The following is a 22,726-nucleotide window of genomic DNA, read 5'->3' as shown; positions in this document are numbered from 1 at the left end:
CAAGCCGGAGTGTGCGCATGATACTCACACAGCGACACGGATAGTCCTAACAGTGAATGAGCGTTGCCATCGTGATGGTAGATTGGGAAAGGTCATGGAGGATCAATGGAGCCACATGGTGGAACCGCAAAGAGCACCAGATCACAGGAAGCAGCATTCAATCATTCTTCTTCGCTTTCCTCGTCACTCTCCGCTTGCGGCGGCGGCCCACCGCCCTCGTCATCCTCTGCCATAGCAAGCGCCAGTTGTTTGTCCAAATCGTCCTCGTCGTCGGCAGTAGCACTGTTCGTGCTTTTCTGATGAGTTTGAGCAGGTGACGGTAGTTCCAGGTTCTCGACGTCGGCATCAGCGTCTGCAGTTGAGCCTTCGTCATCCTCATCGCCGCTGCCAAAGTAGTCGTCCTTCTGCTGTTGCTTCGAGTCGACCTTGGTAACAGCTTCAGGACTGCTTTCATTGTCACCAAACTCAAATTCTTCTCCATCGTCAATGCCTTCCGGCCGCGCAGACATTGGCGAGGGAGCCATACTTGCTGGACTATTAGCCGCAGATCGCAAGGAGATCGGGCCCTGAGATAGCTGACCACCCAGAGCAAGCGCCATTGCTCCAGTTCTCCTCGGCGGCTTCTCGGTGACGGGTGTTTCGTTCTCGAGGATGAGCTCGCCAGAGTCATCAACCGAAGGTCGTCTCGTCGACGCTTTTCTGTCAATGCGGACACGTGGGACATCCGGTGCTGATGGTCGCGGCGGCTCGGTGCCCGCCTTGACACGTTTGGCATCGGCTTTCTGTAGACCTGGAGCCTTGCGTTTCTTCTGAGCAAGTAGTGGCCCTGATGATTGCTTAGAAGGTCGTGACACTGGCATCGAGCTTGCAGCGCGCTGTTGCGACATGCTGCTGCTTGATACCGGTGCCTTGGCTGCACCGTCAAGACGCCTGGAGCCAGTGGAGGTCTGTTTCAGGTAGTTGCGGTAGTCCCAGGGGTTGCTCGCGTCTACGGGTCCTGCGTCGTCATCGTCTTCACCGAACAAGCCCTCTTCGGCCTCCGTTGCCAACGGCGGGTATGTGGCCGCCAGCACGCCCGCGTCACTCTCCGTTGGCGTCTGTACCAAATTGAACTCATGACAATCTCTCAATCTCTCCAACACGAGCTCTGCGTCTTTGCCACTCCCTCTGCTTACCAATGCATACAACTCTTGACTAGCAGTAGACCTTCCACCGTACTTGTACCCATCCTTGCCGTCACGCAGGTCTAGCCGTGCTTCACAAATGTCCGACGACGGCTCGAGCTTGTATCGGGCATCTTTTGCTGCCTTTAAAGGAGGCTTATGGTTATACTGGATGCTCGTGAACTTCTTCGCCTCCGAAGGTTTCACCACGCTCTGTCCCAGTCGGATGGGGAAGGTGGCCTGCGAGTTGAAGTCGATTGCAGGTGTAGATCGTGCTGTCGCTGCCGTCATGGTGCAAGCTGTGGTGAGGGTAGACCTTCAAGATCCTATACCAAGAAGAAGAGGAGCAAGAGCAAGAGCCTCTTTTGAAACCACAGGTGCCACAGGCAAAGGATGAGGAGCTTCCCTTTGTTCGCGAACTGCGTGATGTTGGATCGACGCCTGACGTAAGCGGAGATAAGGCTGCGGAAGCTGCGGAGATAGCCGAACCCTGAATCTGTTTTCGACTTCTGGCATATCGAAGGACTCCTCCTCCTTCACCATGCTTCTGCCGCTACGACCGCAATACATGCATAGTGCGCATGGCCGCAGCGTAAAGTTTATGTAGCAATGAACATGGTCCAGTCGCTAAGGATGTCGGAAACGGTTGTTGAAAGCCTACCCATGCGATGAAGATCAGATGGATGTCTCGAATGATGTCTGATATTGGACGTATAGGTCCGCACAAGCGGCCAAGGAGCTACGAAGTAGGCAATCCGAAGTCGACTTGACAACAAGAAGTGCTGATCGTTGGCAGAATTCTCTCGAGTTGATCGATGGCCGACGGCGACGGGCCAGGCCAACGCCTACGTCGTCAAGGCCAGATGGTGCCAAGGGGCCGTCGACTACAAGCCGGACGCCGGATCTAAGGGGAACGCCGAGCATTGAAGGCATGTCGCAATGGCTACAGATGCTCGGCCATGCGACTGAACGTATCAATGCCTTGAACATCGTCCATATTGCCGGAACCAAAGGCAAGGGCAGCACCTGTGCCTTCACGGAGTCATTCCTAAGAGCCCACGGCAGAAGAACTGGCTTCCCTAGTAGAACAGGTCTCTACACATCTCCTCATCTTATTGAGCCTGAGGAGAGAATCCGGGTCAATGCTCAGCCTCTGGACCGTGACCTCTTCGCGAAGTACTTCTTTGAGGTGTACGACAGGCTGCCTCAACTATCAGACGCGACGTCCGACGAGAAGACAACAGTGGTCGAGCGAGGTCCACGGTTCCTCCAGCTCTACGCACTTCTTGCCTTTCACGTCTTCATCAGTGAGAACGTCGACGTGGCGGTTGTGGAAACACACAGCGGTGGCGAGTACGACGCAACGAACGTGATCGAACAACCTATCGTCACAGCCATCACGATTTTAGGATTGGACCACGTCGATATGCTCGGCCCGACTATCGAGAACATCGCATGGCACAAAGCTGGCATTTTTAAACCTGGTGCTGTGGCACTGTCGACTATGCAGGACGTTGCGCCTGCAAAGGTGCTTGAGCGGCGATCCGCAGACAAGGGAGAGCACGTTCAGTTCATTGGCGAAGACTCTCGACTTCCGAAAGGCGCCTTGCCGTTGAAACCCAGTGTTCAGAAGGAAAATGCTTCCCTCGCTGTTGCTGCCACTGAAGCATGGCTGGCTGCAAGGAGTCCGGTAGAGAGGCAGACGTTGACTCAGGAAGATATAGACCTTGGAGTGCAGCAATGGTGCTGGCCTGGCCGCTTCCAGATCGTCCAAGCAGAGAATGTGGCCTGGTTCCTGGACGCTGCTCACAACGAAATGAGCGTCCAGATAGCTGCGCAGTGGTTCGTCGAAGCCGGCAAAGAGCTCGATGCCAGCACTTCAGCAGATCAGGTCCTGGTCTTCAGCCACATCTCTGAATCCAGAGATGCGGTGGGCCTACTTCAGGCACTGGCAATTGCGCTGGAAGGCAATGGAGCGCAGATCTCACACGTCGTCTTCACGACGTACGACGAATCGGAGCAGAAGAAAGGTTACAAGCCTCCGAATGATTGTGGTGCCTTCCACGAGGTCTGGAGGCAGGTGTTTCCCGAGACAATTATCTGGGACCGGCCTACAGTCCAAGGGGCACGTGACCTGGTGGAAAGTCTTGCAGCAGAACAGCAGAGTGCCCTCAGAGGTCTGCAGACGCTTGTGACAGGAAGCCAGCACCTTGTGGGGCCAATGTTGAAGTGTCTTCAGAATAGAGGACCGACGTCCAAAACAGTGTAGACTTTTGATATAACAGTATACATATTTCGCTCGAACGCAGTCAAATCTCTTCCCACTTGTCTGTCCTACGTTCAGTCCTGCTCGCACCCACCTCTCCTCCACCCGCCACCATCTAATCTACTTCCCCATCACAGCCCCCCTCGACACCCCAAACAAAGGCACCACATCCGTCCAAAGCCTAAACTGATGAATCCCCTGCCCGACCAACGCCTCCAACCCAGCCACACTCCTCCACCCACTCTCCCCCGCCAAATCCATCAGAGCCGTGACGGCGGGCTTATACGCCATCTCCAGCAACACCTTCCCTACGTTCCCAGCTTTCACGCCTGCGGTGTTCGGAGCCGTCACGCCGACTTCGAAGATTGTGCCGAGGATTTCACGCATTTGAGGGTCGATGGGCGAGTCGCCGGGGATGGTGCCGATAGCTACCGTCGGCTGCTGGCCTTCTGGTATCCGCTGAGTGTCGTCGACGCTGCTGAGGAGGCGGATATTGTAGTCTTCCGAAAAGCTCTGCGTGAGATCAGAAAGCTTCGCCTTGTTGCGTCCGACGAGGTAGATAGGGCTATATCCCATATTCTTCAGCGCGTAAATCGCCGCTCTCGCTGTCCCGCCGCCGCCGATCACCATGCCGGCTTCGGTGAGGACGCCGGCGGAGCCGTTGGCGCCGGCGTTGCGGAGCGCGAGTACCATGCCTTGCCAGTCGGTGTTGTAGCCGGTGAGGGTCTGCTGGCCTCCAATGTCTTGTTGCGGGACGATGGTGTTGACGGCGCCGATGACCTTGGCTGCGGGATCGATGGCGTCGAGGAGGGGCATGACGTCCAGTTTCAACGGGATGGTTACACTGCCGCCGCCAAAGTCTGGGCTGCGGATGGTTTCCTCAATGTCGATGGCTTTGTCGGTCTCGAATAGCCCGTACTGATGCGGTAGCCCGGTCAACGGGAACAGCGTGTTGTGCAGCGCAGGGCTCCTGCTCTGACTGATTGGTTTGCCGAAGAGGAAGAACTTCTTCGCTGCGATCTCACCAACTATCCCCAGCACTGTCCTGATCTCCGCAGCCGACACTTGCCCTGGCGCGGCTTTGGAGGGCAGCGCTGGATGCGAGACTGGTGTCATGAAGCCATTGTTGACCCTGCTCATCTTGCCAATCTCACCCATGTTCATAGCGATGAAAGGCACCTCCGGATGCTCGGCTGCCGACCACCTCTTGAACGCCTTCAGATCATCATTGTCCTCGGACGATCTTGCAACACCAACGAGTTTGACGATGTCCCCAAACTCTCTCGCCCCTTCATAGAACGGCCGCCAGTCCTCCGCATCGTTCGCCCACGAGAAAGCGCCATTCGGATCATGATGCGAAGCAATAATCGTGCACATCTTGCGATGCGACAGCACAAACTCCTTCAACTTCGGCGCAGCAGTGAGCTCGACATCCACAAAATCGAAGCCCATGCGCAATCCGATCCTGTACAGCGCCAAAGCACGCTTTGTATCGTCATCTGGAAAGCTTCCGCCCTGCGATACCGTCCGCAGCGTAAAGATAAGCGGCAACGTGCTCGAAGCTCTCAACAGCGCCACCTGCTCGACCAAGAAGTCCGGAGTCGGCAGTCCGTCCTCAGCATCAGGATCGACCAGGAGATCCACCCTCAATTCAATAGCGTCCGAGCCCATCGTCACTTCAGGCAAGATGGGCTTTACCTTATCCACCTGCGGCAACGTCAAAGCGATGAAAAACGAATGCTGCTTCCTCGTTATCTTCGCCAGCGCCTCGCTGCGCCCAGTCATCGTGAACAAGAACCTGGTGAAGTCGTCCAATGGACTTGTCCAGCCGGCAATCGTCGCGCTCTCATCGACGGTCTGTGAATGGTAATGCAGATTGCTGCACTCCTCGAACCAAGGCTTTCGACGGAGGTAGACGCCCATCATATCCTCTACATACGCTGGGCGCGTCTTGTCGATCTGGAGGAAGTCCATCACGAGCTGGATATCCCTAGTGACGAGCAAGACCATACCATCTTTCTGCCAGTCCTTCAGAAGTTGCCGAGCTTCCGGCGTCTCCACAATGCCACCGCCTGTAGCGAAGACGTGTCCGTTTGGCTTCTCTTTCATGACAGTCTTCAACACATCCAGTTCTTTGCGTCGGAAGCCCGCCCAGTCATTGCCCTTCAGCATCTGAGGAATGGTCATGCCTTCCACTCTCTCGAGCTCTGTGTCGAGATCGAGAAGCGGCCAACCCAAGATCCGTGACGCCCAGCCGCCAGCCGTGGTTTTACCCGCTCCTCGCATGCCAATGATGAAGATGCTCTTCTTCACCTCGCCGACGTTGTAGACGCCGTTTACTCCGTTCGACGCTGACACCCCGTTGCTCTGGCTGTGCTTCGGCTCCACGCCCGCCAACTCAACCTTGAACAGCTGATGCAGCTGGTCCCACCAGCCAGGCCACGTCTTACCCACGCACTCACGCTCCAGAATCAGCGTCTCAATAGGCGTGACGAGGCCAAGTACGCTGAAGCTCATAGCAACGCGATGGTCGTCGTAGCAGTGGACGCCGCCTCTTGGCTCACTCACGTCGAGCCCTCGCCCCTCGATCTCGATGCCATCCTCAAGCTCCCGCGACACCACCCGAAACTTGCCAAGTTCATCATGCATAGCCTTGATGCGGTTGCACTCCTTCTGCCGCTGATTCGCAATCCCAGTAATTCTGGTAGTAGCACCATGCTTCCCAGGCTTCGCCACAGCGGCAAGGACAGACGCTGTCAAGAACGCATCAGTCATCGGCTCCATGTCTACCTGCGGCAGTGGGTTCAGCTCGCCCATGGGCGGACCCGTGACCGTCGTGCTTGTTTCGGTCTGATTGACCTTACAGCCCATCGGCTCCAGCACGTCTATAGCGAACCTCGCATCGCCTTGTAGCGAGGCAGAGCCAATGTTGGGCACGGTGCATGTCGTGCCAGTGATCGCAGCAACAGCCAGCGGGTACGTAGCGCTGCTTGCATCGCTCTCGACCTCATATTCGGCGGGATTGGCGTACTTCTGCTTCGGCACGTGGTACACGTTCTTCTCAGTCTTACTTCGCGTGACGTGCACACCGAAGGAAGCCATCATGGCAATCGTCATGTCAATGTACGGCTGACTGATGACTTTGTCGCCGACCAGACGCAGCGTGACGGGCTTCTTCGCATAAGGTGCACACATGAGAATGGATGAGACGTACTGCGAAGACACCTTCGCCGTCAACTCGATGTCGCCGCCTTCGAAGCCGCCAGCAGCGCCAATGCGAAGCGGGAGGCTCTGGCTGCCTTCTTTCATGTAGTCAATGCTGACGCCGTTCGATCGCAGCGCATCGACGAGAGGACCTTGTGGGCGCTCCTGCATGCGTGCATTGCCGGTCAAGACGGTGTGTGAAGCCTTCGATGTCGCCTGGGCAAGCGAAACCGCAGTGGTAAGGAACCTCGATGCGGTTCCAGCATTTCCGATGTAGATCTCGTCGGAGCTGGCCTTGAGCGCGCCGCCATTACCATTGAGTACGAGCGTCTCGCCTTCGTCTTCCCAACTGTACGTGGCTCCTCCAAGCTTAGCAATGGCCGAAAGCATGAATTGAGTGTCGTCCGAGTGCAATAGATTGCTGATCCTACACTTGCCTTGCCCCAGAGCGGCCATCAACAAGACACGATTCGAAATACTCTTGCTGCCGGGCGGCTTGCAGGAAACATTCAGCCCCTTTTGTACACCCGGCTTGATCGCAATGCTGGGCGTGAGGACAATTCGGATGTCCTTGTCTGCAACCTTGGTGGCTTGTGGCTCGTAGCACTTCCCGATGGCCGAAAGAAGCACAACTTTTTTCTGCGAGCCGGAGTTCTTCTTGTCGACAGCCATGCGTCGCAGTAGCTCGTCAGCTTCACACTTCTTGGTAGTTCGGTTGGTGATCAGCTTCGACTGCAGTGATGTCGGTAGGCCGTAGCTCGAGATGCATTTTGACAGCCTCGCAACTGCGCCAGGTGGCAGCACACCCAGATACCTCGCAAGCTCGGCCTCTGCGACCATCCCTACAGCCACACTTTCGCCATGCAATATCTCCGGCGTCAGAATCGCCTCATATGCATGTCCGATAGAATGCCCAAAATTTAACAGATTCCTCAACCCTCCCTCTTTCTCGTCCGCCGAAACAACCTCCGCCTTCACCTTCGCACTACCCAGCACGATCCTCTTAAAAGACTCTTCCACCCCCTCAAACCGCCCAGGCCCCGCCGGCCTATCTAACGCAGCCATAATCGCATCCGCGTTCTCCTCCAACCGCTGAAACTCATCCTCGTCCCAAATCGCCGCCGTCTTCACGACCTCCGCCATCCCATTGCACACCTGCCGCTTATCCAGCGTCTCCAGAAATGCGAGGTCAATGTATATCCTCTCGGGCTGGTGGAAAGCACCGATAAGATTCTTTCCTAGTGGTGTGTCGATCGCCGTCTTGCCGCCGATGCTGCTATCCACCATCGCAAGCAGGGATGTAGGAATCTGGCAGAACCGCACACCACGCATGTACGTCGCGGCGACGAAACCGATCAGATCTCCCATGACACCACCTCCCAGTGCCAGAATGACAGTATCCCTCGTGCATCCCTGCTGCAGCAACCAATCCTCAATCTGCGCCTTCGTCTTCCTGCTCTTCGACGTCTCGCCGGGCTTGACTTGGTCATAGATCAATAGTCTCACCTCATCCTCGCTCTTCCCCAAGCTCTCCCGCTCCGCTTCAAAGCGCGTCTTGAACAGCGGCACATAGTCCAGCTTCGCCAGGTTCGAGTCGCAGATCAGGACATAGGTGGAGCTGGGGACGTTGCGGAGGATGTCGGCGACGACGTATTGGCGCCAGAGGCCGTAGTCGACTATGATGCTGTCTTTGCCCAGTATAGGCACGACAACTGCTGAGGTCTCGCCGTTGGTGGCCATGGTGTAGTATATCTCCTCTTGAGTTGTTCGTCCTAGCTCACCAGTTGCTCATACACGAACAACGGCGCTGCGTCTCCGAGAGGGAGCTGGATGGAGTGTAGGTCGAGGAAGTCCCAAAGGCGCTGCTTCTGCATTCGAGGTCAATTCCTACGCATTCTCGCAATGACCATGATTCTTTATTTGACTTGTGGATCGAGTCATCTACAGACCGCTTCAAGATCAAAAACTTTTGGAGGCTCGTATGCAGGCACCGGCCTTAGCGCGAGCCACAAGCGGAGTTATGGTAAGCAGGGTATGAGTTCATCCAGACTCTCTAATAAGACCTTCACAAGTTCACCACAGCTACTGTCCCCAGATGTGGATTATGAATCAGGCGCTACATAGCATTTGTCCATGCATATGAACAGTCTAGACCAATGTAATCTCCTTCACGTTCGAATCCTTCCTCACCACCTTCCCACACTCCACCCCATAAACATCAGCTTCTCCAACCAGCCAGTAAGCCCCATCACCTCTCGGCCTCAAGACCAGCGGCACCTCACTCCCCACCCTGCCTCGACCGCCTCGGCCCAATTCCAAGAAGCCCATCCTCCGTCACGAACGGCACGCGATTCCGCACCATAAGGGAAACACGTTTAGCAGAATGATCCGCCGCTAGACTCCAATCGCCAGACGCAATCCCTCTCGCCTCGCCCAGCAGCTAGTTGAAAGCCCACTGCCAGTCTGCGACATGATTGAGCTGGGCGTGCGGGAGTGTAGGCGTACGATTGCAGATCGGCAGCCTCCAGCCACCGCCCGCGACAGCACCAGGTTGAATCTCGAGGGTAGCGGCGAGGAAGTGGGCGTAGGATCTGAGCCAAGCGAGGGCATAGTCTCCTGCGCTCTCTTTGTTGTGGGCTGGTATGGATGGAAAATTTGGAGAGCCGAGTAAGGTGTCTACCTTCTTTGCTTGGAGAAGAAGGTGATTGTTGTGGAATTCGTACAGGAAAGGAGACTGCAGGCCGAGGCTGCCTAAGAATCGACTTTTGGCTGGCGGCTCTGTTGAGATGGGAAATCTCAAAGTCTCCACGGAGACGTCCGGGACCCATGTGGGCAAGGATGATGGGGGCTGAGCGTCGACGCCGTTGCAGAGACCGAGAGTGTAGGTTCCAAAGGCGTCTAGCAGGTACTTCGCCACATTAAAGCGAAGCTGACGTTGCACGCCCTCGGGGTCTGCGTTGGAGTAGTCGGATTTGTCGAGCAGGTACTTTCGTGTATTGAGAAGGGTCTGCCAGCGCCGCCTGGAGTTCTCTGAGGCGGAGAAGTCGGTTTTCCACTCCATGTCCGATGATATGCTGACAATTGCGTATACGTGGTCGACCGGCAGTGAAGCCTCCAGTCGGTGGTCTGGACTACAAGCCTTGATAGAGAGTCGGTGAGCCATTGTGAGATTCTCGACCTTGTCCTTGCCCGTGGCAGGTGCGTAACCGTTGATGCATGTCTGTCGCATGCGTGACCAACACCAGTCGAGCTCTTCGATGACATTCTGCGGCCGGGTAGGCCTTGGCTGGCCAGCAGCGATGTTGACTTCTCGCGCATATTTCAGAGTTGAGAGAATGGCATCATTGGCCAGAACAACCTTGACCCACCTCAAATGGAGGATACCGCATCTCAAAAAAATATGGCGAGGTTTGGGCAGGCCAACTTCCTGCTGTACCCACAGCCGCCTCCACCAGCGACGTTTGAGCAACGCTCTCAGGGGACCCAGAGTCTCGTCATAATGGTTGCGAATACAGGTCAGTCTCCGGTCCACGCTGAGCCCGACCCTGATTTGTAGTATTCCTGAGCGTTGCGGGTCAACACTGGCTTGTCCTTTGGCCAAATACCCCAGAAAGTCGAATGCGTGATGGGTGTCCTCATCGGCGGGACCAAGGTATATTTGGACGGTGCTCGCTATCATATAGATGTCGCCCATCATTGCTACTTGGTGCTTCTTCTCCTCTTGGTCGCTTTGATCAGTCGGAAGCGCATCTATCCAATAGCTTTTGGAGGTGGCATGGGCATCGTGAAGATCGAGGATGGCCTGCTGCAGGAAGTCGTAGAGATTTTTCGTGACAAGCTTTCGCTTGCCATCCAGAACGATAGGCTTCTGGTCACCTTCGTCGCCCAATGAGTAAGATAGTGCGGTGTATTTCGGCTTCTGTTTGATAGCGACAGCTTTCAGGACGCATTGCGGTGCTTCGCGAAGCTCTTCAAGGGTCGTACGCTGGGCTGCGACCTCGACAATCCTGATGTGCGTGGCAGCATCTTCGAGCGGTTCATACGTGTAAGGGGATTCAGGGAAGGAATGGTGTTGCATGGCTGCGAGAAAGCAAATTGGAAAGACAGCAAGATAGCAAGAGAGAGAGGTAGGAAAGGACTGGGCGACCGCACAGCCTCGCGTCTTTACCTGTCTCAGGTCGTGTTCTTGTATGCAAGCACTACTGTGCTGATGAGGGCTGGCAATGCCGGCCGTATCATGTCTGCCGCCGCCTCCGCAATATTGATCTGCGCGCGCCGGTGAGTGTGTCGTGCATGGTCATAAACGTGGATAGTGTGCTATAAATGAATTGCGATATTCGAGTAAGGTCAATAAGTTGGAGAAAGAAAGAAGGGCGGGATATCACGCGTTCGGCGCGAGGCAGGAACAACCGCAGCGGGAGATTTTAAGGTTTAGCTTAAATCTTAGGATGTTTAGAGATGCCGGGGAGTGACAACACAAGAGATGCTCACTGAGACACAGCATCATTCACTGCACGTTGACATACGACAAGAGCAACTCCACCAAGTACCGATCGCTAAAACCTGCATGTGTCTTATCAACACATACAGCTGTGGGCGGGGATAGGGCGCTCGCTGAGGCACCACAATCACTCCTGAGGAACAGTGATAAACATCACAGCATCTCCGACCAGCACCTACCTCCTACTGGACAAGCACCATACAACCAGCGCCTTGTGCGCCCAACACCTCCAAACATGACATCCGCCAACACGATCAAAGTCGTCGCCCGCTTCCGACCGCAGAACAAGATCGAGCAAGCAGCAGGAAGCGACCCTTGTGTAGAGTTCACGGGCGAAGACACATGTACCCTCACTTCCAACGAAGCCCCCAGCGGTGCCTTTACATTCGATCGAGTCTTCAACACGACTACCAGACAGCAGGATGTCTTCGACTATTCCATCCGCAACACGGTTGACGATGTGCTGGCCGGCTACAACGGCACGGTCTTCGCGTACGGTCAGACTGGGTCAGGAAAGACATACACCATGATGGGCGCGGACATTGAAGACGGCGAGCAGAAGGGTATCATTCCGCGCATCGTGGAGCAGATCTTTGACCGCATCATGCGGAGCGATGGCACGATAGAGTTTATGGTTAAGGTTAGCTACATGGAGATTTACATGGAGCAGATTCGAGATCTGCTGGTACCAACGAACAGCAATCTACCCATCCACGAAGACAAGGCGAGAGGGGTGTATGTCAAGGGTCTGAATGAGTTCTACGTGGCTAACGTGGGCGAGGTCTACACGATTATTGAGAAAGGTGGGCAGGCAAGGGCAGTCGCGGCGACCAACATGAACCAGGAGTCTTCGCGATCACACTCCATTTTCGTGATCGAGGTGATGCAGAAGAATCTTGAATCTGGGTCTGCGCGATCTGGTCGGCTGTTCTTGGTTGATTTGGCTGGTTCAGAGAAGGTGGGCAAGACTGGCGCCTCTGGACAGACGCTTGAGGAGGCGAAGAAGATCAACAAGTCATTGTCCTCTCTCGGCAATGTCATCAACGCGCTCACGGACGGCAAGAGCAGCCATATCCCGTACAGAGACAGCAAGCTCACGCGTATCTTACAAGAGTCGTTGGGAGGCAACTCCAGGACCACGCTCATCGTCAACTGCTCACCATCTAGCTACAACGATGCCGAGACACTATCGACACTACGGTTCGGCGAACGAGCAAAGACCATCAAACAGAAGGCCAAGATCAACGAGGAGCTCTCGCCCGCCCAGCTCAAAGCACAGCTCAAGAAGGCGCAATCACAAGTCTCCACATTCGAAGAATACATCAAGTCACTGGAAGGCGAAGTCAGCGTATGGCGGAAAGGCGAGCAAGTGCCGAAAGAGCAATGGACACCCGGTATCAAAGAAGGGGGAGGCAGCACATCACAGGCGCCGCCACGGTCTGCAACGCCTAGTAGGCTCAGATCAGGTGCGGAGACGCCGGGTACGCCTCGTCCGGATAGCAGGATGGATATTGACAGGGCGGGCACGCCGAGCATACCCATGGAGAAGGATGAGAAGGAGGAGTTCTTGAAGCGGGAGAATGAGCTGCAGGATCAGTTGGCGGAGAAGGAGTCTGCGCTGGCTGCTGCGGACCGGGCTTTGAAGACGGCGCAGGACGAGCTGAAGGAGCTTCGCGAATCGCACGTCAACGTGTCACGAGATAACGAGAAGCAGAGAGGCGATATCGAGGGCATGCGGATGCAGTTTGAGAAGCTCGAGTTCGAGACGAAGGAGGCGGCTATCACGATGGACTCGCTTAAGGAGGCAAATGGAGAGCTCACCAATGAACTCGACGATGTCAAGGCTCAGCTGCTGGACGCGAAGATGTCTGCGGCGGAGTCATCGCAAGCACTGGACGAGAAGGAGAAGGTCAAGAAGGAGCGTATGGCTCAGATGATGGCCAGCTTCGATCTCGGTGACGGCATGATGTCGCAGAACGAGATGCAGATTCGCGAGATGATCCAGCAGGTTGAGAGTCTGCTCGGCATTGCGGACAGTGGCGAGGCTGTTGCGCCAGATGAGCTTCTGGCGCTGAAAGATCGTTTGATGGAAGTCCAAGGAGTGGTCCGACAAGCAGACATCGGCGCCAACGGCCATGCCGACAGTGCACGAAATGCTGTTCTCGAGCAGAAGTTCGTGCAGCTGCAGCAAGATTACCAGAACATCCTCGAGCGCAATCTTTCGGAAGGGGATGTCGAGGACATCAAGCGACAACTCTACGACAGCCTCTCAGACCAGCAGAACGGCACCTCCCACTCTCCCGACCTCCAAGATGCCCTCGACCGACAACAAGCAGAAAGCGACCGTCTACGAAGCGAACTGGACGCTTTACGAAAACAAGCCGTGAACGGCGCCAATGGAGCAACCCTCAACAAGCAACTCGCCGACTTCGACACGATCAAGAAGTCCCTCATGCGCGACCTGCAAAACCGCTGCGAGCGTGTCGTGGAGCTGGAGATCTCTCTTGACAGCACGCGCGAGCAATACAACAGCATCCTGCGCAGCTCAAACAGCAAACAGCAGCAGAAGAAACTCGCCTTCTTGGAACGTAACCTCGAACAACTGACGCTCGTCCAGCGCCAATTGGTGGAGCAGAACGCGCAATTGAAAAAGGAAGTCGCCATCGCCGAGCGCAAACTCGTTGCCCGTGGCGAGCGGATACGCGGGTTAGAGGCGTTGGTGGCGGAGAGTCAGGATAAGTTGATGTCTGCTAATCACAAGTACGTCCCCTCTCCCTTCCAACCACCTCCTTCTCCCACTAACTGTTGTGGCGACAGATTCGAATCCCAACTCCTAGCAGTAAAAGAACGCCTCGAAGCCGCTAAGCAGGGCTCCACCCGCGGCCTCGTCGGTGGCCAACCCTCTCCCGCCGGCGTTGCCTCGAATTTTGCGAACAATCCTTTCGGCCGCATCGCGAAGCCTTTGCGTGGAGGTGGCGGAGGAGGACCACAGGATTCTGGTGGCAGTCAGCCCGTGGTGCCGACGTTTGCGGGTTTGCAGGCGCAGGGGCAGCAGGAGGGTGGTGCTACTGGGGGGAAGAGGGGGAGTTGGTTCTTTAATCAGAGGACTTGAGTTAAGAGGAGGGGGGATAGGGTTATGAGAGATGGGGTTATGCGGTTTAGGATGAACATGAGGCTGGATTGTGGAAGGGGTTGAGGTTTTGGTACTTTTTGGTGATACCCTTCATTGCAACTTGGGCTGAGCAGGGGCTGCTTGGGAGTACATCTAGATAAGGTAGTGAGCGGTAGATATACAGCCTCCTGGGGATTGTTGATGCCAAGCTTCCTCGCTCGGTGACTTCTCCGCGATCGTGGTGATGTTGGTGCTCAGAGCTTGCTTGACCACACTTCCACCACTCACCTCAACACCTGAGATCACAAGCCCGACACCACGGTTCCCATCGCGTGGCCACAACATGACGCTCACATGGCTCTCCACCAAATCGCGTGCAAGCGTCCCACATATCTCTCGACAATACCAACAAAGCCCCACTCATTCCGCTCAAATCCTTTGTCTTGTCCGCGCTAAGGCGGACATCAATGTCCTCTCGAAAACTTAGTGCCTGCCTCTCTCACCCGCGCGAGGAAGAAGCAACGCCGTCGTGTGCTACCGTGATGGAAGGGCACGGGCGCTGGGTATTAATTGCGTCGACAGAGTTTGCAGGAACACCACACAGACGCACCTAGATCGCTGCATCTCCTACTCCTACAGTACCTCGTTAAAAACGCCGACACTCGTTTGAAACGACATCCTAGCAGCGACTATGGCAGACAACTACGGCATCAGCGACCCGACCAGCGTGGATCTCACCAACGTCGACGATGCGATGATGCGAGCCATCACGTGCTACCTCAATGCCGGCGAGAACGAGTATGACGGCCGACTTGGGGCGCGGGTGTCGGCTTTGTTCGTGATACTGGTCACGTCGACGGCGTGCACGTTCTTCCCCGTGTTGGCCACGCGGACGAGCAAGTTCAAGGTGCCGTTGTACGTGTACCTCTTCGCGAGATACTTTGGTGCTGGGGTCATTATTGCGACGGCGTTCATTCAGTGAGTACATTACCTCACTCCCGGGTTTCTTGGTGGTGAAGGGCATGTGCTGATGCGGTGATAGCCTTCTGCAACCAGGCTACGATGCCATCGGCCCGGCGACATGTGTCGGCATGACCGCCGGCTGGAACCAATACGCCTGGCCGCCCGCGCTCGCGCTCACGTCCGCCATGTTCACGTTCCTGCTGGGCTTCGCTGCTGAACGGTACGTGGAGAAGAAGTACGGCATGCCGCATAACAGCGGCGAGAGCCCGCTCGAGATCGAGAACGGTCATCACCACCACCACGGCTCCGTCGACGCCGCCGCCATGAAGTACAACACCTCGCGTCGTCGCTCGACCCACCAAGGTCTCCACTCCGCCGACCAAGACAGGCAGATGATGGCTCCACTCCCTACGGGAGAGCACAAGAACGCCTCGCCCGACGAGAGCTACGACGACAACAGCATCGACTCCGCCAAAGACAAGATTGCGCACGTGGCGTTCCGCCAGCAGATCGCGGCTTTCCTCATACTCGAGTTCGGCGTCATCTTCCACAGCGTCATCATCGGGCTGACGCTTGGGACGGCGGGTGAAGAGTTCCCGTCGCTCTACCCCGTCATCGTCTTCCACCAGGCGTTCGAAGGTCTGGGAATCGGCGCACGGCTGTCTGCCATCCCGTTTCCTAGGAAGTTGCGATGGATGCCGTGGACGTTGTGTGCGGCTTATGGGTTGACGACGCCGATTGCTATCGCCATTGCGCTCGGCGTGCGGACAACGTATAACGCTGGGAGCTTTACTGCGAGTGTTGTGTCGGGAGTGCTGGATTCGACGTCGGCGGGCATCCTGATCTATACCGGGTTCGTGGAGTTGATCGCGAGAGACTTCTTGTTCAATCCGGACCGAACGGATGATGACAAGCAGCTGGCTTTCATGATCGTGTCGGTGCTGTTGGGGGCGGCTATCATGGCGTTACTCGGCAAGTGGGCGTAATTCCTCTCCCTGCGTCTCCAGGTCCGTAGTCCTTTGCTTGCACCTTCATAGCCGTGAAGAGATCGGTCTACACATCTCCTTGCAGCGTCGGAGGAATGATATCGCGAGTGGGTATGATACACTTTCGCTTGGCTGCATGGGGCTGTGCTTGGTGAGCTATAGGCCTGGGATCAGCAATTATAGTGGCTGAAGTGCATGAAGGGGCTCTGCGGCACGACGGTCAAACGGGCGTGGGCTGGACGTTGTGCGTTGAACTCTGTGTACTATACTCTGTACCTCTATACCTAGCAATAGATTCCAGTCGTTGCCGTAGCCGGGAGGCCGGTCATGGGGCTGCTTGATAGAGTTCGAATACCGTAATAGAAGGATTGCAAACCCCGCGTACGTTTCGTCGGAGTTGTTCAGGCATTCGTCGTTCAAGGTCGTTCCTTGGTGCTGCCCAATACGAAAAACCTTGATTGCGACGTCGGACAAAGGCTCCGTTACCCCGGGGTGATCGACAACAACAGATCGACGGCATATCGAATCAGTCTTGACATGTGATAAGCACATTCGAAGAAGTCAACGTGCTGAACACTGAACAGCAACACTTCCCATAATAAAACGTGTCCTTGCAGAGCGGGGGTCGGTGCAGGGTTACCTTGGATTTTGCGCGCACATGCAAAGACCCACAGACCACTCTCGTTCCATCTGGTTCCAGGCCTTGTCACGATTGATCTCCGACCAAGCCGCCGTCGCGGAAGCGCAGCACACACTGCGCCCAACTCTCGCGTTTGACAAACCACACACACTTCTCGCTCTACTGCCCGCTGAACCACTCGACTCGGAGAACGTGACCATTCTCGACTCTCACTTACGACTGGCTTCTGTATTGCTTTCCATGTGCTTCTCGTTGTAGCCGACTTGGAAACAGCCCCCGCCTTCATCTCGACCTTGGCCCTTACCTCACACCAAAACCACCACGCGACTGACCGCAGGCTGGCCCAGCTGCGGCTTCCCTTGCGCATGGGTGATGCGGATGGGAGAAGGAACGCACCGGATCTCCCAGACGCAACAACGAATGCAAGCGCACATGCACGCCGCCGCCAGTTCGCGGCCGCTTTTGCTGCCTTTCCCTCGCCTGCCAGTGTCAGCAGTAGTGCTGTGAATACGCCGGTTCTCGAGCGGCTGCCTATTAAGTCTACCACCAACACCAACTTCTTCTCCTCTCGCCCTCGGGCCCCTACTGTGACTACTACACCTAGAAATGAGCTGTGGGAGTCTGCTGTCTCGGCCGAACCTGACACCATCTGCCAGGAAGCCGTCCTCACACCACCTGCGAACGACATCTTGGAGCCTGGATTGAATATGATTGTCGGCGGCGCTCTGGCTCCTACGCATGAGGCGAGACCTACCCTGCCCTCGCGGAGAAGTCGACTGGATCTCCAGCTGCCGTCGTTCGATATGCTGGGTATTGCCGCGCCGCATCCGGATCGCTACGGACTCGTGCCGCTGGAGAGTCTGCCGGCTGGAGACCTCACGCCTGGCTCGCTGGAACTCCCAGAGGGTACGGCGGATCTCACCAGCACTCTGGGCGGGATGAAGCTGGAGTCGCCGCTGCCTGCTCCCGCAGTTCGAAACCCGCTGAGCGAGAAGTTGCCGGGGACGGGTGTCAGGTCGCCGGCGCAGTATATTGGCGATCCGCTCACGCCGCCGGAGGAGGTGCCTGATATTGATTGGAATCATGCCGCGCTTGTTGATCGGCCGGTGGCGTTCGCGGATGAGCAGCCGTTGGGGAGGCCTTCGGCTTCAGAGCAGAGTCGGGCCGGGGCACAGAATGCCCAGTCGGGGTCCGGACGGCCTCTGTCGGGACCTTTAGGGTCTGGTCAGTCTCCGCTGTGGTTTGACAGTGCTCTTCACACCATTGGTGAGTCCGCTTTCAGCGTTTCTTATTGTCCTTCGCTGACGCACATCAGTCGACGACCTGCGATCTGCACCTATACCGAACAGCGGTCTCCGAATCCTGTCGCATGCATTGCCCAGTCCATCGCCTAACGGGCACGTCTTCACCAGCGTCATCACCGCTATCCAGCAAGAAACGACTGCTGTGGAGTCATGGATCAATGTCTTTCACGCGATTCCAGGCCGCTTCAACCTCGCTGATCTCCCCAGATCACCACCTTCCACACCAGGTCCGGCTGTTGGGGGCACTGACTACTTCACCGAGAAGATCTTCGACTCAGCAGTGTCGATTGCAGACTACCAAGAAGACCTTTCGCAGCTGCCTAGGTCGCCTCGCACAGTCGTCCCGCCGTCGTCAGTCGACATCAGCATTGTTGAGCGATACATACCACCAACATCATCAAACGAGTTCAAAGAGATGTTCCGCCTCGAAGGCCAGTCCATCCTCGTCGACCGACTACGAGAACTCTCTACAAACAACGGCAGCCTCCTCTTCATCTACCCCACCAAAACCGGCGGCCAGACCTTTATGAGAGAATACCTCAGCCCCGTCCTCGACCCCACCCTCCGCACCATGGGCGTCGTCCACGGCCTCTCCTCCTCCATGGCCACCACCCTCGGCGGCATGGCCGCCGTCGAACGCCTCCCCGACCACGCCGCCTTCCAACACCAGCTCGAAACCCTCCTCGCCCGCATCTCCCACGGCGGCCCCGCGATCGAACGCCTCTTCGAACAACACCATACCCCGCACCTCACACTCGCCTACGCGGCGCGGCAGACGGTGATGCTGGACCGCGCGACGTGGGCGTCGTGCTGGTGGACGAAGCAGGAGAAGCCGCGGATAAGAGAGGCGGTGACGCGGTACGCACGGGAGGCGCAGACGCGGAGCAGCAACGCGCATGTGGAGCGGCCGCGGACGTCGACGGAGCTGCTGCAGGAGTTGCTGAAGGGAGTGGCGGAGAAGCCGTATCCCGCTGGGCAGGGGCCGAGGCATGGGATTGAGGTTGGTGTGTTTGTGGTGAAGAGGTCGGCGTAGGGTTTGTGATGAGATGAGCATATGACGGGACAGGATGGGATGGGATGGGATACATGGGACGGCAATGAAAGTATGAGGGCCATGGGGAAGCATTTCTGAGCGTTTTGTTGCTTGTTGCTGTTGATGCTAGATACCACGTCGTCTCCTGGGAACGCTACCTGCTACTAGAGTAATGAGTAATACTTCTTGTCCAGCGGGCTTCCTCGCCTTCAACAGCCGTGAGGTCCAGTCCGAGCGAACTTGAATACCGGAAGGTACAACCAGACGGGACGCACGGAGAAGCACGTGAGGTGATTACAGCTCAATTCAGCCTTCGCCACCCGAGCACGCAACGACCCAAGACTGGAGCCATTGGTGGCGTTGTTATCCCCGCAACTTTCGAGAACAACCGAACTCGGCAATACGGCATGACGACAGTCTTGATGCCGTCAGCAATGGTTTGAAATACACATTGAGTTGCATATATATGTCCTTGACATCTTCGGTAGGATTCATCTTTCGCACTGCTTTTATCACGTCCTTCTGCAAAACAATATCTAGACATTCTCCATCTCCTCTGCAGCCTCCAGACTCATTGAGACAAACCCCACCTGGTTGACTACACCGAACGACCTTCTCTCAGACATGGCAACCACAACAGCGACCCGAACCCAATCCCATTCTCTCGACGTCTCGAACGACATCGAAGTTCCTCGCGGCGAAACCCACTCCACCCTAACCTTCTACGCACCACCCGCCGACGGCTCATCACCATGGAACTACGTCGAACAAGCCCCCGAAGGCTCTCCACAACGCAACTACGGCGAGGACGGCCATGAAGTGACCATCAACGACATCCGCGGCCGCGAGCACGAGTTCCAGATGAACGTCAACGGCTTCGGCACACTCTCAGGCATCGAATCGAAGGAGAAGGACTTCACCGACGACGAGGCTATCAAGACCAACTACTACCCCGAAGTTGAGAAGTTGCTATTGGACAACGTAGAAGGCGCAAAGCGCGTCTTCATCTTCGACCACACCGTCCGCCGCAGCAACCCGGACGCCAGACGCCAGCCCGTCAACCGCGCGCACATCGACCAAACCACACAGTCAGCGATCCAGCGCGTCGACTACCACATGGGCTCCGAATCCCCCGAACTCCTCAAAGGCCGCTACCGTCTGATCAACGTCTGGCGCCCGCTCAACGGTCCCGTCGTCTCCAAACCCCTCGCCTACGCTGACTCCCGCTCCGTGCCGGATGAGGATATCGTGCCGGTAGAGCATCGGTATCCGCACCGAACGGGCGAGACGGCGGGGGTGAAGTTCACGGAGAAAGGGAGGTGGTATTATTGGAGCGGGATGAAGAATGATGAAAGAATTCTGCTGCAGTGCTATGATAGTCAGGATCATGCCAGGACGCCGCATACGGCTTTCGATGACCCGAGGACGCAGGAGCATTTTCCAGGGCGGGAGAGTATTGAGGTTAGGACTTTGGTGTTTGGTTGAACGGGGAGATGGCTTTGTGTCTGATGGGTTTATGAATGTATGAGATTCTACGTTGATGAGCTTTTGTTCTTGAAGCTGTTCTACTATACACAAGGCTCTTTGGTCCTTCCTTTTTTCAGTCTGTTCCTTCTCCGTCAACGTCCTGATCCATTGACAACACTCATAGGCAACAGAGCTCACTGATAACAAACCGATTGAAAGGTCTTTGCCGTCACGAGTGAATGAACAGACTACCTGCTAGCCCTTCGAGACAAGACCTCACACAAGACAGGCAACATTGACAACAGTGCCGCCCACACCTCCAAAGAGACCACCTCCCCCTTCTTAACCACCCCCCCTTAGCCCACGCCTTCATCGCCCCTAGCACATGTTCGTTGCACCATGTGCAGCTCAACCCACCACGAATGCCCCGCCTGCACCATCAACCAAACAACCCTTCACCCCTGCTCCGCCGCCAGACTCACCGGAATCCGCTGCCCAACGCCTCTCCCAACAACACTTAAACCAGGTGACGTCCTGCCGCCGTGCTGGCACTGCGGATTCCAACCTCCAAGACCGCTGGAGACGGTCCGACGCCTTCCTGGGACCTACAGCTCGGGCCAGTATGGTGGGCAGTACAGCGGGTTTCACCAGAGCGGGAGCGACGAAAATCGTGGGATGAAGCCGCCGACACAGCCGCTGAGAATGCAGGTGTTGAGGGATCCGAAGTTGAGGTTGCCGGATAATGAGAAGGTGATGGGAAGGTATGTGAGGGAGAGGGATAGGGTGTTTGAGGAGGCTGAGGCGAGGAAGCAGCAAGCAAGCGATGGTGGCGATGGAGGGGAGGCCGGTGCGGAGCAGAGGCAGGGCCAGGGTGGGGTATTGGATGAGGCTTGGCGGGTGTTGAGGGAGAAGTTGAAGGGGCGGTGACGCTGCCGCAGAGCTAAGAGATGAGGAGGAAGTCGTGGGTACGAGAGATGAGTGTTCAAATGGCGAAAAGGAAGATGTCGTTCGTAAAGCTCACACTGTTTTGTAACGTCAACTCGTTGCGAATAAAGTCGGACGACAGAATACAAACACGTGAACCAACACACTGACCCAACAAATCCACACTCGTTCACCAACCACACCAGCATCTTACATCTTGTTAAAGTCCCTCGGATGCGCCCTCTCAATCTCCTCCACATCCCTCTTCCCACTGCCACTCAGGGTAAAATCAATGCACGACTCATAAGTCTGATCGATACTCTCCGCATTCCAGAACATTTGAATTGCACAGTGCCCGGGCTTGGAGCATTGCGAGCCCAGCGACGCCGGCATCTTGACGCTGAACTTTTCCTCGCTCTCCTTGATCGGGACAGTGTTGAGGGCGTACTGGGACCACTTCTTGAGTGGTGCGATGACGTGACCGTCGCCTTGGAGGGAGATGATGGAGACGTTGGCGTAGCCGTTGTGGGGAGCGACGATTTCGAATTCGAGAGGAACGGTTTGGCCGGGCTTGTAGTGTTGGACGTTGGCTTTGTTGTCGGCGTATTTCAGGCCCTTGCACTGGGTGGGTGTTAGTGTGGTGAGATTGTATTTCTCGGGGCCGTGTTAGAAGCATACCTTCCACAGCTTGCAAGTCTTGGGATTGTAGTCGTCCTGGCCAGCAACGACCTGGTAGAGACCCTGTATGTTACCGTTGATGGACCCCCTCATGTTGTAGTAGGCTTGCATGCCGCAGGATTTTTGGTAGGCCTCGCCTGGCTGGCGAGCACCAGGGCTCGTGAAGTAGCCGTGGGCATTGGTCAGGGCGGCCATGCTGGCGGCGGTGAGGAAGGCGAGTGTGAACTTCATCTTGACGATTGAGTTGGTTGGTATTGGTTGGTATGGGTTGGTATGTGTTGGGTTGTTGGTAGACAGATGAGCACCAGTGCTCAGTAACGATTGACTTGAAAGGTAATGAATGGACTGCTCACAGAGCAAATGGCAACGAGAACCGTTTGACGTACGAAAAAGCACAGCGTGAAGTTCTTGAGAAGGGAATGCGAAGAAGGGAAGATCTCTGTATATATCCTCACCTCACCCTCGGCTCCGCGCCAGGAGACCGA

At 56.1% G+C, this 22,726-nt stretch overlaps 9 protein-coding genes across 9 annotated transcripts; 5 read left to right on the top strand and 4 right to left on the bottom strand.

The window, feature by feature from the left end:
• Nucleotides 1-161: 161 nt before the first annotated feature.
• Nucleotides 162-1,454, bottom strand: LTR77_000892 (uncharacterized protein; the record flags this gene model as incomplete). Its single annotated transcript, XM_064798157.1, has 2 exons — nt 162-1,097; nt 1,176-1,454. The coding sequence occupies 2 exons, from the start codon at nt 1,452-1,454 to the stop codon at nt 162-164; spliced, it is 1,215 nt and encodes a 404-aa protein (XP_064664391.1).
• A 640-nt stretch (nt 1,455-2,094) lies between these two features.
• LTR77_000891 (uncharacterized protein) lies at nt 2,095-3,432 on the top strand (the record flags this gene model as incomplete). Its single annotated transcript, XM_064798156.1, has 1 exon — nt 2,095-3,432. The coding sequence occupies one exon, from the start codon at nt 2,095-2,097 to the stop codon at nt 3,430-3,432; it is 1,338 nt and encodes a 445-aa protein (XP_064664390.1).
• A 117-nt stretch (nt 3,433-3,549) lies between these two features.
• ARO1 (3-dehydroquinate dehydratase (3-dehydroquinase)) lies at nt 3,550-8,373 on the bottom strand (the record flags this gene model as incomplete). The annotated part of the gene is made up of 1 exon (XM_064798155.1): nt 3,550-8,373. One exon carries the CDS (start codon nt 8,371-8,373, stop codon nt 3,550-3,552), a length of 4,824 nt encoding a protein of 1,607 aa, XP_064664389.1.
• A 700-nt stretch (nt 8,374-9,073) lies between these two features.
• LTR77_000889 (uncharacterized protein) lies at nt 9,074-10,711 on the bottom strand (the record flags this gene model as incomplete). The annotated part of the gene is made up of 1 exon (XM_064798154.1): nt 9,074-10,711. The coding sequence occupies one exon, from the start codon at nt 10,709-10,711 to the stop codon at nt 9,074-9,076; it is 1,638 nt and encodes a 545-aa protein (XP_064664388.1).
• Nucleotides 10,712-11,369: 658 nt separating this feature from the next.
• Nucleotides 11,370-14,246, top strand: LTR77_000888 (uncharacterized protein; the record flags this gene model as incomplete). The annotated part of the gene is made up of 2 exons (XM_064798153.1): nt 11,370-13,894; nt 13,952-14,246. 2 exons carry the CDS (start codon nt 11,370-11,372, stop codon nt 14,244-14,246), a joined length of 2,820 nt encoding a protein of 939 aa, XP_064664387.1.
• Nucleotides 14,247-14,937: 691 nt separating this feature from the next.
• On the top strand, nt 14,938-16,195 carry LTR77_000887 (uncharacterized protein; the record flags this gene model as incomplete). The annotated part of the gene is made up of 2 exons (XM_064798152.1): nt 14,938-15,224; nt 15,289-16,195. The coding sequence occupies 2 exons, from the start codon at nt 14,938-14,940 to the stop codon at nt 16,193-16,195; spliced, it is 1,194 nt and encodes a 397-aa protein (XP_064664386.1).
• Nucleotides 16,196-17,200: 1,005 nt separating this feature from the next.
• LTR77_000886 (uncharacterized protein) lies at nt 17,201-19,172 on the top strand (the record flags this gene model as incomplete). Its single annotated transcript, XM_064798151.1, has 2 exons — nt 17,201-18,101; nt 18,151-19,172. The coding sequence occupies 2 exons, from the start codon at nt 17,201-17,203 to the stop codon at nt 19,170-19,172; spliced, it is 1,923 nt and encodes a 640-aa protein (XP_064664385.1).
• Nucleotides 19,173-19,638: 466 nt separating this feature from the next.
• Nucleotides 19,639-20,657, top strand: LTR77_000885 (uncharacterized protein; the record flags this gene model as incomplete). The annotated part of the gene is made up of 2 exons (XM_064798150.1): nt 19,639-19,656; nt 19,713-20,657. The coding sequence occupies 2 exons, from the start codon at nt 19,639-19,641 to the stop codon at nt 20,655-20,657; spliced, it is 963 nt and encodes a 320-aa protein (XP_064664384.1).
• Nucleotides 20,658-21,773: 1,116 nt separating this feature from the next.
• LTR77_000884 (uncharacterized protein) lies at nt 21,774-22,472 on the bottom strand (the record flags this gene model as incomplete). The annotated part of the gene is made up of 2 exons (XM_064798149.1): nt 21,774-22,184; nt 22,242-22,472. 2 exons carry the CDS (start codon nt 22,470-22,472, stop codon nt 21,774-21,776), a joined length of 642 nt encoding a protein of 213 aa, XP_064664383.1.
• Between the last annotated feature and the right edge of the window lie 254 nt (nt 22,473-22,726).

This window comes from Saxophila tyrrhenica (genome assembly GCF_035928015.1).
Source record: "Saxophila tyrrhenica strain CCFEE 5935 chromosome Unknown scaffold_1, whole genome shotgun sequence".
Lineage (NCBI taxonomy): Eukaryota > Fungi > Ascomycota > Dothideomycetes > Mycosphaerellales > Extremaceae > Saxophila > Saxophila tyrrhenica.
Note: the sequence above shows the minus strand (reverse complement) of the source record. Positions and strands in the feature narration are given on the sequence as shown.